Source organism: Staurois parvus, unplaced genomic scaffold (genome assembly GCF_062004578.1).
Source record: "Staurois parvus isolate SC_StPar_1 unplaced genomic scaffold, SC_StPar_1.0 ptg000082l, whole genome shotgun sequence".
In the NCBI taxonomy this organism is placed as follows: Eukaryota; Metazoa; Chordata; class Amphibia; order Anura; family Ranidae; genus Staurois; species Staurois parvus.
In genome coordinates, this window is record NW_028317878.1 from 1,289,353 (window position 1) to 1,306,026 (window position 16,674).

Sequence of the window (16,674 nt, forward strand, 5' to 3'; positions counted from 1 at the left end):
ACCTGTGCCCAGCAGTGCCACCCACCAGTGCCCATTAATGCCACCCACCTGTGCCCAGGAATGCCACCCATCTGTGCCCAGCAGTGCAGCCAGTCTTTGCCGTCAGTCCGTGCCGCCCATCAGTGCTGCCTATCAGTGCCCATCATTGCTGTATATCTGTGTAGCATCATCAGTGCCACCTATCAGTGCCCATCAGTGCTGCCTGTCCATGCCACCTCATCAGTGCCCATCAGTGCTGCCTGTCCGTGCCACCTCATCAGTGCCCATCAGTGCTGCCTATCAGTGCAGTCTCATCAATCCAATCACATCAGTGCCACCCATCAGTGCTGCCCAGCAGTGCTGCCAGTCAGTACCGCCCATCAGTGCCGCCTATCAGTGCCCATCAGTGCCGCCTATTAGTGCCCATCATTGCTGCATATCAGTGCAGCATCATCAGTGCTGCCTATCAGTACCCATCAGTGCTGCCTGTTCGTGCCACCTCATCAGTGCCCATCAGTGCTGCCTATCAGTGCCCATCAGTGCTGCCTATCAGTGCCCATCAGTGCTGCCTATAACTGCAGTCTCATCAATGCACATCAGCGAAGGAGAAAAATTACCTGTTTGCAAAATGTTACAATAGAAACAAAAGAAAAACTTTTTTTTCAAATTTTTTGCTCTTTTTTTGTTTATAGCACAAAAAATAAAACACCCAACAGTGAGTAAATACCACCAAAAGAAAGCTCTATTTGTGTTAAAAAAAATGATAAAAATTTCATATGGGTACAGTGCTGCATGACCACACAATTGTCATTCACAATGCAACAGCGCTGAAAGCTGAAAATTGGCCTGGGCAGGAAGGGGGTAAAAGTGCCCGGTAGGCAAGTGGTTAAATGACAACGTTTGTTGTGTGCCAGTCATGTATGATATATGATGATTTTTATGTCCAATTGGACTTTTCCTTTTAGAGGTCTGTAAAGATAAGGTGATGATGAGGCGATGTGATGTAGAGATGTTTTACTACACTGTGTCCTTGAGGAAACCACACTCTGCTTACCATTGCTGTTCCTCCTTCATGTTTACTTACTAATGAGTTTTTAATAGATATTTTATGATTGCTTATGGATTGCCTTGTTTGCATTTAATAAAAGTGGTTTTAAACAATTTAGTTCCTGTTCTTTCTAACCGTAGTGGATTAATATGGTGTGGAGATGCCATGAATGCTACGTAATATAAATCAGTCACTTCAGTATCATTTGAAGGCTCCCTGCTGTGCTTGGATGACAATAAACAAAGTACATCAAATGGCACATCCATAATGGGGTGGGGTTTTGAAAGGGCAACACTATTCTCCAGCAACTTAGAAACATTTTCCACTTGTTAAGAAAAAAATTAACAGATGCACCATTATTACAAAAAAAAAGTTAATTTATTAAAGTGATTGTAAAGCTTAGTTGTTTATTTGATCAAATTAACAAACATGTTATACTTACCTGCTCTGTGCAATGGCTGTGCACAGAGCAGCCCCAATCCTCCACACTCGGGTCCCAAGCTGGTGACTGGGCTACACCCCCCCGCCAAGTGCCCCCACAGCTAGCCACTTGGTCTAGGGGCATTTGTGTGTGCTTGCTCCCAAGCTGCCTCTGTGTGTCTGTAAGACACACAGAGCCGACTTGGCCCCACCCCCTATTTCTCATCATTAGCTCTGATTGACAGCAGCAGGAGCTAATGGCTCCTGTTGCTGTATCTGAGCCAATGAGGAGCAAAACAGACATATAAAGTAAAAGATACTCCTACGCTACCTCAATGTGACTAGAAGTCGTGTGATGTAACGCGTGGGGCAGCCGTGAACTGGAAGTGACGTACACAGAAGTGTGGTCTGTGTTTGTTGGCTCCAACATGATTTTAATGGCGTTTTTATGCATGTACACATGTAAGTGCAATACTTTTAAGGAAAGGTATGTACTGGAACATACTGCACTATTGGAGATTTCTGGAGTGTACATTTGATCCGAAGTGACCCTTAAACGGAGCAGTTTTACAACTGGGTCTAGAGATCAAAGACAGGAAGGAGGACCCCCAGTGGTTCTATAATGGTGGAGAACCAGGAGAGTGGAGGAACCCCAATTTATTAATCATTATAAGTGCATTCAGATTTTCTTAAGGTGAGAGTTCTGCGAGCACTGAGGTGGCACAACCTGCATGTTTGCAGCACTTTAAGTGATGGTGATGGTTTTGTGAGCACATGAGATATCTTATGTAATTGTGAAGGAAGTTGATGTAAAACCTTATCCACATTCACTGCTCTAATTTAAATTGCACGAACTTGCTTTCATGGACATTGTGTTTTCTAATGTATCTGTATTATGATTTATGCATGTTTTTATGTATATTTGATGTTTTCATATATAATCATTTGATACTTATACTTTACATTAGCAGCGCAGCACTACGTTTATTGGTTAAAAGAGCTGAGACAGCCTCGGCTCTTGTTCACATTGCTGGATTGAGATCAGGCTCAGGTATTTTTAGGGGGGGGCTGCAGGGGAAACTGCACACAGAAGGTTTTTTACTGTACTGCATAGAATCCAGTAAGGTAAAAAAAAAAAAACCCTGCCTTAACAAACACTTTAATATTTGCATTGACTCCTACAAAACATTGCAACTGCGATCATTGCATCAAGGGTACAATGCAGAAGCTGCAGACTGTTCCTCCAACCCCATTTTTAAATGGAATTACGACCTTTGGTTGTGGAGCTAGAGGAAATTATCAATGGAGTATGAGTGGAGTGACATTACTCTGATTTTGTTCCATTCAGAACTATGAGTCCTACTTTGGAGGTGGCAGGTGGGGTTTGTAGATTTCCCATTCACTACACTGCACTCTTTATTATAAAGATGAACTACACCTTTAACCTTCTTACTGCCACTGATGTATATACTACGTCAGTGGCTTTGTGGGGTTTTAAACACACTCCTGGTGTAAATCTGAAAAATAGTCAGATGGAAGTGATCTGGTGGCTGTGCAGCTACCAGATCATTTCCACACTCCCTCTGCATGCACCCCCACCATGTTTCCTGGGCTTTGCATACCAATTGGTGGACCCAGGACCAGCATGGTGGGTGCTACCTGGTGAAAGAGGAAGGCGATCAGTGAACGTCTGTTTGCTGATCTCCCCTTCCTGTTAATGAGCCGGAAGCGCCATGTAAAACTTCATTTCCAGGTCTTGGTGTCATTTTCCCCAGCCAAAAAGGTTGAAGAAGAAGCTAATAGAGTATGATCTACACTCCACTAGTTTCATTTGAAGGCAGATAAGACAGGGCAGGGGATATCTCATTAAAGGGAATCATCAAAAAATGCATTGCATAGAGCACTTTTTGTTCCCTACATGGTGGGAAAAAAAAGGTTAATAAAAAGTGTAACAAAAATGTAAACAAATTAAAGTTATAAGCACTTAAAATCTCCCTCCAAATATTTTTGAGTTCCTCCAACCTCATACAAGCATGTATTAACGTAAATACACACATAGGAGCAACTACACACACACAAAACATTGATTGTGGTACACATTACATGTTTCCTCACTTGACAAAGTGACAGATATAATTCTAGGCTCATTATTCAATTCTAAAGCTTAAACTCTAAATGGACGACCTGTAGGGGTTTTTAAAGCATTGCCTATGGAAAATATAGGGAACCAAAGTTTGTCACCGTATCAGGGGCTCACGCTATTTTAAAGCAGGAATCATGGCAAAATTATTATTTTCCCATGCAGTGGGGCCGTGCCTGCACTGCACGGGTTAAATGCTTGTTTTTCTCTAGGGGCTCAGAAAGCAAGAATATACTTAACTAATCTGCCGATCTTCCAAGTGCAAAATCGATCCACACCGCTCCTGCCCCCCCCGCGCGTGCTAGTGGTCTTGTGAATGGGCTGTTCCTGACATCATCATGCCATAGACCAGCTCTGGACATGAGGACAGCAGGAACAGTCCACCGCTGGACGTGGGGAGCGTGGTTTTCCAGAGGACTGGGTACATACAGCTTTTCCCTAAGCCCCTAGACAAAAAGAGTACCTAACTCATGCAGTGTGGGCACAGCCACACTGCATGGCTGACAGGGTTGACATGTTGGGTATCTATTTACTTGGCACAGCCTCATGTTTTATATTTTACCAAAAATTGGGTGACTTTGTTTCACTTGGGGTGGTTACCCAGGAGGTCCCTATATTTGAGAAGCGGGTATGACAGTCTTACAACTGAGAAGGTAATTGAAGTGTCCATTTTTTGCTGGAGAGGGAGGTGTGGTGAGGCCTGGATGTGATTTAACTCCTATATTCTCATACATACATTGTGTATTATTTGTGTTCCAGCTCTCATATACCAGGAGGTTCCTGACGTATATTGGGAACACATCTGCTGTATACATGGCTTACTCCAATATAAGCTGGAAATCCATGGAAATCTAGGAGAATTACCTCACCACTACCCTACATTGCCATACATGGTGCCCTACTTGCTAAAATGACCCTACAATGAAGACGCCTAGTGCATTTTAAACATGATTTTATTTGTTTGACATGTTCACCGTGCTCATGTTTAACCTCCGTATGATCTATGTGATCAAATAAAGTATTGTCTGAATTTTTTGAATTCATATTACTCCGCGTGGATCATTTAGTAACCTTCTATTTTCAGGTAGGGGTGCTCTTGTCACACTACCATATTGTTTACTACACTTACAATCACCTGACATTTGTTCAATTGCTTGGTAACAAATTGCTAATCAGCCAATCACATGGCAGCAACTAAATGCATTTAGGCATCTAGACATGGTGAAGACAATTTGTTGAAGTTCAAACCGAGTATCAGAATGGGGAAGAAAGGGGATTTAAGTGGTTTTGAACTTGGCATAGTTGGTGCCAGACGGGCTGGTCTGAGTATTTAAAATACTGCTGATGTACTGGGATTTTCACGCACAACCATCTCTAGGGTTTCCAGAGAATGGTCCTAAAAAGAGAATATATCCAGTGAGTGGCAGCTGTGTGGATGAAAATACCTTGTTGATGTCAGAGATCAAAGTAGAATGGGCATTCGATTTCAGCTGCGACATTCAGATGGTAGGGACAGAATTTGGTGTGAACAACATGAAAGCATGGATCCATCCTGCCTTGTATCCGAGGTTCAGGCTGGTGGTGGCGGTGTAATGGTGGCGGGATATTTCCTTGGCTAGTGCCAAGGAATAGAGTGTACCCTGGAGAGTGTATTGTCCTTGTCAGATATCTGGGATGGTGTGCAGGGAAATGTATGTGTGGCAGAAGAATGACACAAAGGTCAGGGATGTCCCATCACACAGCACAGACTACCCAGCCTGCTGTGTTACACAGATCATAGATCTGCAGCACCACCTGCTGGACATTTCACTTATTGCAGGACAGGCCGCACACTGCAGAGCAGGCTTCACGTGCTGCCCATCATATGACAGGCGGGTGCGGGAATATTAGGGAAGTGAGAGCTCAGCCCGGCTTCCTCCTCCCCCTCCCCCTCCTGTATGTGCATGGCCGGCTCTGTGCTCCTTCTAGGCTGCAGGTAAGTGGTGTCAGATCACAGTGCTGGGATAGGGTGAGCTCTGCTGCTTCCTGGGTGTCCCCATACACTGATCTGTTCCGGGTGACTGCACTCCCTGACACTTCCTGTATCATCACTCTGTAGTCACAGTGCAGGATAATATCAGGACAGGAGACCATTCACTCTCATGGCGAACCTAATGCGGTATTACACCCAAAAACAACAATATGTTGCAGCTTACAAATCATTGGATGTGATGGCTGCATTCGTTTTCTTTTACTTTCACCTGTGATTGGATTAGTAACACATTTGCTGTCTTCAGCTGGCCATAGATGGATGGAAATTCAGCTGGGTCACCAGGGACTGGAAGAATTTCTATTAATGTGTGGTTGTTCCTGCTCATGGATGTTGATTGTCAAAGGGACATGCTGGGAGACTTTTGTCAATCTGGAGCTGTTGATCAGTGTAGGACCTCTGGGTCACATCTGTGGGTGGTGCCGCTGCAGATCCGCACAAAAATCCGTGCAGGCGACCCGCATCGAGGACTGCGGACCCACATTAATTCCAATGGCTCGCTGCCCGCACAGGCCATCAGAACCGTACTGGGAACTGAGGTTCCTGTGCGGGCTGCGTTTTCTGGGGCTCTGCGTCCGGGGCTTTTCTGTGCCTGCGCAAAACGTGGCCTGCAGGAACGCAGAAATGTGAAGCTAGCCTTAGACAGAGGAGGGTCCTACTGTCAGAATGTCCCAGCAGGGGGATTCCTCTATCTCAAGCACTCTGGTTTTTTTTATCTAGTTTAAGCCGTGGTTCACACTGATGCGGTGCAGAATTCGCAGTGTTTTCAGTGCGATTTCCGAACTGTATCAGAATCGCACCCCGTTCATTCAAACCGCTGTGGGTGTGCATGTTAAGCAGGGTCAGACTGACCATTTGGAAACTTGGGCACTGCCCGAGGGCCCAGGTCAGTAGGGGGCCCTATGAGATGCCCCAGGTACCTTTTTTATAGGCTTTTTTTAGTTTGGGCAAGGACACGGGCCCCATGATCCCCTATTGCCCGGGGGCCCCATGAGTTGTCAGTCCGCCCCTGATGTTAAGTTAAGAACACCCCGAAAGCAGTCTGCAAAACACACTGCGATGTGCAGAATCAGATCAAATAGGTGTAAATACCTATGCGATCCAATACTAGTGCGGACCAAAAAAAGGTCCTGCACGTTTTTGGTGCGGCTGCGGTGCGAATAGAGCCATACAACATGTATGGCTCCAATTGCACTGCATACAAATCATGTGATGTGTACAGGAACGAGGTGCGGTTCCTGTGTGAATCACATGGGATTGACCGCACTGCACCGATGTGAACCCGGGCTTAGGGTGGGAAAAGGATAAACAGAGACACCCTTGGATGGTAACCTTGTCAATCGGGGGAGAGAGAAGAGTTAGTTGCACTAGCAGGTTGGGATGGACTTGACGTAAGTGGCTAACACATGAAAGCTGAAGGCCCTGTTCACACTGTTGCCCTTTTGCCACTCTAAAAAGCACCTTTCCCACATAACAAAAGCTCATGAAAAATTGTCCCCCGTTTCACAATGTTGCGACTTCACGTGCGACATGCAATTTACAAATCGCACCTGAAGTCACATCGAATGTATTTCTATGGCACAGTCTTAATAGGTGCGATTTCAAGGAGCACAGTTTGAAAAATAGTTCCTACGTTACTTTTTCACCACTTCAGTGGATAAGGTAAATCGCACCTGCGTCTATATTGGCGCACGCTAAACGGGACCAAATTTCACCAGTTTGAAATTGCATTTGGTGTGAGCCAGGGCTGAACCCTATGCAACTGCTCACATCACTGCGCTGCGTTTTTAAAAGTTCTGCATGCTGCATCTTTGTCAAAAGCACACTAAAAATGTGCTTCCCATTTTAAGTGAATGGAAACTTATAAAAAATGCACCATGGTGCATATTTGCATTTTTGAGTCAAACTTCTATGTTTCATAGGTGCATGCTGGGATTCAGGAAATCAGAAAATACATTAAAAACGCATTGAAATCAGTTTTTTTCCAAAGTATATACCACGTTTTTTAGCGCACCAATGTGAATTTAGCCAAGCCCCAACTAACAGGTTTTTTTTTTAGCAGTTACAGGAATAGTTTCTGCCTTTTAGGATAAATGTTTTACATAAATAAAAGCATCTCTGTCAGTGGTAAATGTTTTTTTTCATCCCTTTAACTGCTACATTTTCTGGAAAATAGAGGTGAGCTCAAGCATGTTTGTACATGTAAATGTGCCCCTTGCATACGTGTGATGGAAATGTCTCCGCCACTTATGATTGGCTCTCTGACAGTTTCCCAGCAGGCTTGGACTCATGTCTTAACACAACTCAGCTCATCACTACTGGACATTGTGGTCTCGTAAAGGCCTCTTGCACACTGCAGCTTGAAAAAGTTCAGTACAGAGTTTTTTTTTTTTTTTACTGATCCAAAATGCAGTCCATTGTTTACAATGTGTCTGTACACACAGGCTCATAAACAAGCTATGTATGCTTGAGTAAGAAGAAAAAAAAAAAAAGGAAAATTTGCGTTCATGGTTAGTAATTGGCACTGGTACGTGCATAAATATTAATTGATTTTTGGCTAGGAATGTTGTGTGCATGCATGCAAAAATGCGCAAAACAAGTGCCTGAAATTACGCTCAGAAATGCTGTTGCTCAAACATCAGTACCATGTGCAAAAGGCCATGGGGAGATGTAAAATAAAGACTGAGGGCTGGTTCACACAAGGGATCGCACAGAAACGTACTGTGCCTTCCTGTGTGAGTCACATATGGTGCAATTTGAGCCCATTGATTTGGAATGAACTGAACTGAATCGCACCAAAAGTAGTGCATGCACTACTTTAAAAAAAACAAAAAAACAAACTGAAACCAGATCGCATGGTACATCTGTACCATGCGATCCAGTGCTGGCAAATGCACTTAACAGAATGGATAAGGTGGATTCTGATTGGTCAGCACTGTCCATATGATGGTGCTGACCAATCTGAATTGGGCTGGTATGTGCAGGAAGTTCTGATGTAGAAGAGCGGGGATTTCTAATCCCTGGACCGCTGGAGTGCCTGCCGGGTGCTGACAGTTCGGCAATCCTAGATGTAAGTACAGTGTGACCCAAGGGGGTGGGGGAGGGTGTATGTTCACCTCTTACATTTTTTCTGTGGCGGTGAACTTACACTTTAACCATTTGCCTACCGGGCACGTTTACTCCCTTCCTGCCTAGACCAATTTTTAGCTTTCAGCGCTGTCATACTTTGAATGGCAATTGTGCTGTCATGCAACGCTGTACCCAAACTAAATTTTCATCATTTTTTTTAAACAAATAGAGCATTCTTTTTGTGGTATTTATTCACCACTGGGGTTTTTATTTTTTGCTAACAAACAAAAAAAGACCAAAAATTTGGAAAATAAAAGGTTTTTTTTTTCTTAGTTTCTGTTAAAGCTTAGTAAATTAAGTAATCTCCTTCAGTGATGGGCACCAATGAGGCTGCACTTTATGAATAATGTCACCCTGGAAAAATATCATCATAGTTTGTTAGGAGGATCTAAAGGGGCAAGGTTCTGTGGAACCCTAGGGTAGTGTTTCTCAATGGTGTTTCAGTCAAAGCACCCTTTAAAATTATGGACATCCCGAGCAGGGTGGATTTGATTTAAATCAAACTGATTTAAATCACGATTTAAATCACTAGTCAGTAAGGCTTTATTTAAATCCTAGTTTTCTACATAAAGACTAATTCTTGCTGGTATAACTTTAATATGCAAGTAGATGAAGATTTTTAGAATAACAACTTTTCATATTAGTTTTTTTATCCCTTTTAATAGGTTAATCATTCATATTTGGACAACTTTTCTGTTGTACTTAGGAAGGAGAAAAATAATCATTACCTTAATAATAACAATTTAAATAGATTTCTTCAACTGAAACAATAACATTACAGCATACAGTCAGGTCCATAAATATTGGGACATCGACACAATTCTAAAATTTTTGGCTCTATACACCACCACAATGGATTTGAAATAAAACAAACAAGATGTGCTTTAACTGCAGACTGTCAGCTTTAATTTCAGGGTATTTACCTCCAAATCAGGTGAACAGTGTAGGAATTACAACAGTTTGCATATGTGCCTCCCACTTGTTAAGGAACCAAAAGTAATGGGACAGAATAATAATCATAAATCAAACTTTCACTTTTTAATACTTGGTTGCAAATCCATTGCAGTCAATTACAGCCTGAAGTCTGGAACGCATAGACATCACCAGACGCTGGGTTTCATCCCTGGTGATGCTCTGCCAGGCCTCTACTACAACTGTCTTCAGTTCCTGCTTGTTCTTGGGGCATTTTCCCTTCAGTTTTGTCTTCACCAAGTGAAATGCATGCTCAATCGGATTCAGGTCAGGTGATTGACTGGGCCATTGCATAACATTCCACTTCTTTCCCTTAAAAAACTCTTTGGTTGCTTTTGCAGTATGCTTTGGGTCATTGTCCATCTGCACTGTGAAGCGGCGTCCAATGATTTCTGAAGCATTTGGCTGAATATGAGCAGATAATATTGCCTGAAACACATCAGAATTCATCCTGCTGCTTTTGTCAGCAGTCACATCATCAATAAATACAAGAGAACCAGCTCCATTGGCAGCCATACATACCCACGCCATGACACTACCACCACCATGCTTCACTGATGAGGTGGTATGCTTAGGATCATGAGCAGTTCCTTTCCTTCTCCATACTCTTCTCTTCCCATCACTCTGGTACAAGTTGATCTTGGTCTCATCTGTCCATAGGATGTTGTTCCAGAATTGTGAAGGCTTTTTAGATGTCGTTTGGCAAACTCTAATCTGGCCTTCCTGTTTTTGAGGCTCACCAATGGTTTATATCTTGTGGTGAACCCTCTGTATTCACTCTGGTGAAGTCTTCTCTTGATTGTTGACTTTGACACACATACACCTACCTCCTGGAGAGTGTTCTTGATCTGGCCAACTGTTGTGAAGGGTGTTTTCTTCACCAGGGAAAGAATTCTTCGGTCATCCACCACAGTTGTTTTCCGTGGTCTCCGATTCTTTTGGTGTTTCTGAACTCACCGGTGCGTTCCATCTTTTTAAGAATGTTCCAAACAGTTGTTTTGGCCACGCCTCATGTTTTTGCTATCGCTCTGATGGGTTTGTTTTGTTTTTTCAGCCTAATGATGGCTTGCTTCACTGATAGTGACAGCTCTTTGGATCTCATCTTGAGAGTTGACAGGAACAGATTCCAAATGCAAATAGCACACTTGAAATGAACTCTGGACCTTTTATCTGCTCATTGTAATTGGGATAATGAGGGAATAACACACACCTGGCCATGGAACAGCTGAGAAGCCAATTCTCCCATTACTTTTGGCCCCCTAACAAGTGGGAGGCACATATGCAAACTGTTGTAATTCCTACACCGTTCACCTGATTTGTAAATACCCTCAAATTAAAGCCGACAGTCTGCAGTTAAAGCACATCTTGTTCGTTTCATTTCAAATCCATTGTGGTGGTGTATAGAGCCAAAAATGTGTCGATGTCCCAATATTTATGGACCTGACTGTATGTTATTTGCTTAAACAAACATCCATGTTTGTTAACTAATTTGGCTAAACAAAATATATATATTTTAAGAAACTTAGACTGTCAGCCCCTTCCTCCTCACACTTAGTTTCACTTTCTTCTTGAGCAGATCTATTCCACTCCAAACAATCAGAAAAATATTGTTTCTATTCTATTCACTGAACTTCTTGAAACTTAGCACTGAAGGGGTTGATTCTGTATTCATAGGTTTGTAGAAGTTAGGATTAAGGTCTTTTTGTTAACTCTGTTCATGTTATAACATTTTTGCTGTGAAGAAGAGGCATGTGATCTCCGCTGAGTCAGATTCAGTTTTGAGAACTGCAAAAGTAAACCAAGCATCTGTGATAATATCTTGTAGGCAGAGAAACTGCCCAATAATCTTACAAAAACCATTGGAAGAGCGTGACATTGTGAATGGATTCATGGAATTTATTTACCAAAACATTTAACATATACAGCCTTATTCTACATAATTAAAAAACTAATCTTTATTTCATGATGGAATAACCTTTGGATGGTAATATATTTTCCTCAAAAAGAATTTTATTTTTAAAAAAATCCGATTTTAAATTAAAGAAAAATCCGATTTTAAATAAAAAAAAAAAATCAGATTTTTTTTTTTTTCAATTTTTATCCACCCTGGTCCCGAGGCACCCTTTAAAATTATGAACCTTATTGAGGCACCTCATTCTAAAGTGGGGTGCCAAGACTGTTCATAATTTTAAAAGGGCACCCCATTCTAAATTGTAAAAAATGATTCCAGTGGTTTTATATAACGCAGCAACATCCACACTTGTAGGACACCCAACATTAGAGGTGATTTATTCTTCCAAAGCAAATACACTTTTGCACACTGGTACTGACTAGTATTCCAGTTTTTCTCCATCACTGAACATATGTGACCCCAGCACTGATTGAGAGGGACAAACTAGGATGCTGTGCAGGCAGCTGACATTCTCCGTATCAACTGATGTCATTGGTTGTCAGGATGCCGGCGGCTAGAAGGTGGTGCACAATGAAAACCTATGGTTTTGTGTAACTAAAAGGCAGGCTTGTTTCACCCGCTGACTTGTATACAAGTTTTGGGCAATTTTTAGACATTTTGCCAAGGCACCCATGGAGAAACTTCAAGCTACCCCAGGGTGCCTGGGCACCATGGTTGAGAAAGGGTTCCTCCAGTGGTTGCTAGGGGTTCCTTGAGCAATTTCTACCTCTCAATTATGTTCCCACTGACGTCATTGATCTTTTTTAGCTATCTATAAGAGGGTGACTCTTTCCAATGGCCATGTGTAAGGAGCATTCTTCCCCCTGACCATCACACTAATGTATCATGAGTTGTAGATGGTCCTTTTTAGCAAGGGTTCCCTGAGGCCAGAAGTTGTTTAAAGAGTTCCTCTTTGTTGAGGATAGCTAACCTAAAGTATACCAAGTTTGGAGAAGTGAAAGAATTGGTGCTCTTAAAGATGATGATCTGTTTGTTGCATTTCCTGTGGCTGGTGTGGAGGAGGACAGATGGAAGCTCAGCTGAAGGAAGTCCCTGACATCTGGAAGATGAGACCATGTAACTGGGTCAAATGATGATCAGGGCTTCTTTTTACAGACGCATGGCTAGAGGGGACTTGGCCAATGTTCCTAATAATCACCAAACGCCACACTGAAGCTGGGCATGAAAAGATGCATGAGCTTAAACCAAACCTAAAAATGATGGATAAAAGTACAGGAGAATCAACTCTTTTTAAACTCTTAGCACTCGTTCATGTGGGGTATACTATGGTGTACACCTGCGCAAGGGCCATGTTTACTCGTCCGGGTATGAACAAGTGTTCCGTGCATCCCTGATGGGTAAACATAGCCCTTGCACCAGCATAGTCTGTAGTACACCCGTGTGAATGAGCCCTTACGGTGCTTTTCCTTTACATAAATTGTGTTTTATCCACTTGCAGTATGAATGTGAAGTTCTTAGAAAATTTGACAACTCTAGGAGAGTCAGTTCCCAAATACAGCCCCTTCCTCCTCGTATGTCGTTGCCCCCTTTCTAGGAGTGTCTAATTACTGTGTGTGCTGTCCCAGCTCCTCCTCCCCTCACCTCTATACATAACCTTTCATGTAACTGTCGGGGAGAAACAAAGGGAATACTATAGAGTGGCACTTGAGTGACAGCTCTGGGTCCACTATGGCTGCTGACATCACATCCAAGATGGTGGCACAATCAGCAGTCACAGAGCTTTTGGATGGATATCTCCGAAATGCACCCACAAAGGGCAAAATAAAAACTCATAAACATCACCACCACTCCTTAACCGCCTCCTGCCCTCCATATAAGGTAATGACGGGCGCAAGGCGGTTCTCTCGTTCTGGGAGGACATCATATGATGTCTTCCCACTCTAACCGCGCATGCACGGCTCTGGGAGTGTGCAGCACGGCGATCGGTGGTGCACTGTGTCCCTCGGACACAGCGGATCACCGATCAACGGAAAGAGCCGAAGATGTCGCCTCGGTCATGTGATCAGCTGTGTCCAATCACAGCTGATTGCATGTAAATAAAGCAGTGGCGGTTATCGGCATTTCTCTCCTCACGAGCTGTCACGCTGACAGCTCAAGAGGAGTGGAGAGCCGGTAATCGGCATTCCTCGGAGGGGACATGTACACTGATCATCAGGGCACTGATGATCAGTGTGCCCTGATGATCAGTGTAGCCCCAGCAGTGCCAGCTGTCAGTGCTCATCAATGCCACCTGCCAGTGCCCATCAGTGCCACATGAATGCCACATATCCGTGCCTACCTGTGCACATCAATGCCACATATCATTGCCCATCTGAGTTGCCTAGCAGTGCTGCCTAGCAGTGCCAGTCAGTGCCACCTATCAGTGCCATATATGAGTGCTGCCTTTTACTGCCCATCAGTGATGCCTGTCAATGCACATCAGTGCCACCTACTACTGCCTCATCAGTGCCCATCCATGCCACCTATCAGTGTTCATCAGTGCAGCCTATCAGTGCCCGTCACTGCAGCCTCATTAGCGCAGATCAGTGAAGGAGAAAAATCACTTATTTACTAAATTTTATAACAAAAACTAAAAAAAAAGTGTGTGTTTTTTTTTTTTTTTTCCCCAAGATTTTCAGTTGTTTTTGGCTTGTTTAGCAAAAAAACAAAAAAATCCAGAGGTGATTAAATACCACCAAAAGAAAGCTCTATCTGTCTCAAAAAAATGATAAAAATTTCATATGGGTACAGTGTTGCATGATTGCGCAATTGTCATTCAAAGTGCGACAGCGCTGAAAACTGCCCTGGGCAGGAAGGGGGTATAAGTTCCCTGTAGGCAAGTGGTTAAAGTGGTAGTAACCTCATTAGAAAAGACCCCCTGCAGCTTTTGGTCATAATGTACCAGTATGCATCACATACTAGCATGGCATGATGGACTCGCCTGTCATATTGTGTCATCCAATGTCACCGATGTTACAGTGCTTCAGCCGATCTCCAGTCACTTGAATGGCTGGGCCTCGATGATGTCACTCCCATGCATGTGCACAGTAGTCACATCACGACACAGATCAGGAACCATTATGGCACACTGAGCTGCGCATGCACGGCTCAGTATACTTTAATGCTGACAGGGAAGGAGACGTCTGATAGGGTCTCTTCTGTCATAAAAGCCCTGCCTGTCGGCAAGTTTACAAAAGTGGGTTTAATAGCACAGGGGACAGTTAATAACGCATACGTGCCTTTTTTTTTAATAGTTGTTGCATCTTACGTTTATGTTCTGTTTGCAGAACCAAGCTGTAATTTTACTGATCGATTCCAGTTGCAGTGTGGCTGTTTTGTTTAGACTCTGTTTTGTAAACACAGCACTGTTTTTGCTGTAGAAGAGGTGCAAGGGCTGTAACCTAGTTTGTGATTGATATTGTTGACAAATATTTATTTTTTCAGCCACAGATTCCTGTAAAGAATCAGCAATAACCTAGCAAATCAGTTGCACTTGGTTAGCACTTCCGCCTGACAGCACTAGGGTCGTTAGTTCGAATCCCAGCCACGGCACCACCTGCCTGGAGTTTGCATGTTCTCCCTGTGCCTGCGTGGGTTTCCTCTGGGTACTCCGGTTTCCTCCCACACTCCAAAGACATGCTGGTAGGTTAATTGGATCCTGTCTAAATTGTCCCTAGTATGTGTATGAATGTGAGTTAGGGACCTTAGATTGTACACCCCTTGAGGGTTAGGGACTGATGTGAATGTATAATATATATGTAAAGCGCTGCGTAAATTGACGGCGCTATATAAGTACCTGAAATAAATTAAAATAAATCTGAATCCTAAGGTGCCAGTTTGTTGGATTCATATTTATTCCTCATGTTGGTGCCATCTAATGGCCACAACACAGTATCCCCCTCAATGACACTGTCCTAGAAAATAAGTATGCTCCTAAGTGGCCATAATGCGGTATTTTCCCAAATCTATACATTCGAATTAGAGAAAATATTGCCTGAGAACAATACATTTTTCCCCATTTGCACGAAACAAATTTACATGTAGTTTCAGTGTACAGTTATGCAATTTTTTTTTTAATAAATTATGCTATAAATACACCCCCACAGGGTGTGTTCGTAGAATATTTTACTTAACTTTTTCTCCATCAAAACTGCATGTAAATTCATTCTGTCCAAATGGGGCAGAATGTAGCTATTTTTTTCCTGTTAATTGACTGTTTCTGGCTTCAATACTTTTCACTCAATGACCGGAATCAAGGGTGCAGCATGTGAAGCCAGTACTTCAACACTGAGTCACAGACCAATGAGCAACAAAGCAAGTATGACGTTTTGTACACTTTGGATCAGCTTGGTTGGAAGGTTAAGAATGACTGCTTTAGAGCTCACATTTGGGGGGGGGGGGTCTAAGAAACACGTGGACAATCTGCAAAATAGCAACTTACAGTGGTAGTGGCTACGTAGTACCTAAAGATGTCTACTATGTTAAATTTACAGAATACCCACAGTTATCCTCACATGCACCATTAAAACAAAGTACATACTTATGGGAAATGTACTATATATTGCTTTTAAATGACAACTATAATTATAGGCTGAGATCTCGGATAATGATTGTTATAAATGTATGTAGTTTACATGGTTTGTTTTGTTTCAGATCATCTGGACTCAGGATGAAACTTTTCCCTAGTTTCATGGGGCTTTTGACCCTTCTGGCAAGTTTTGGACAAGTTTATATGTGGCATCCAAAGAGTCCCTTCAGCCAGATGTTCACTGGAGTTAAAGTTCCACCCACCACTAGAGGGGAACCTGGGGAACCACTCTTTCTTACCCCATACCTGGAAAGTGGGAAGATTGATGAAGGTGAGAAGGAGGGAGATGTTAAAAAATCTGTGAAATAAATGTTTCCTTTCACTAACAAAACTTTTTTATTTCTTGCAGACTTTTTTACTCACAGGTGCATTATATTTTCTTTATAAAGTGATGTTTATGGAGCATCAATAGCACTGT

At 42.8% G+C, this 16,674-nt stretch overlaps 1 protein-coding gene and 1 long non-coding RNA gene across 2 annotated transcripts in view; both read left to right on the plus strand.

The window, feature by feature from the left end:
- The first annotated feature begins 1,751 nt into the window (after window positions 1–1,751).
- LOC149468594 (uncharacterized) lies at window positions 1,752–4,626 on the plus strand. The gene is made up of 2 exons (XR_016311684.1): window positions 1,752–1,909; window positions 4,347–4,626. It is a non-coding gene; the product is annotated as an uncharacterized LOC149468594 (long non-coding RNA).
- A 788-nt stretch (window positions 4,627–5,414) lies between these two features.
- CPVL (carboxypeptidase vitellogenic like) overlaps window positions 5,415–16,674 on the plus strand; it is a 144,820-nt gene continuing 133,560 nt past the window's right edge. Inside the window, exons 1-2 of the mRNA XM_089669881.1 lie at window positions 5,415–5,562; window positions 16,322–16,527. Of these exons, the coding sequence (XP_089526007.1) occupies window positions 5,525–5,562; window positions 16,322–16,527 (244 nt within the window). The 5' untranslated portion in view covers window positions 5,415–5,524. The remainder of the gene's footprint in view (window positions 5,563–16,321; window positions 16,528–16,674) is intronic.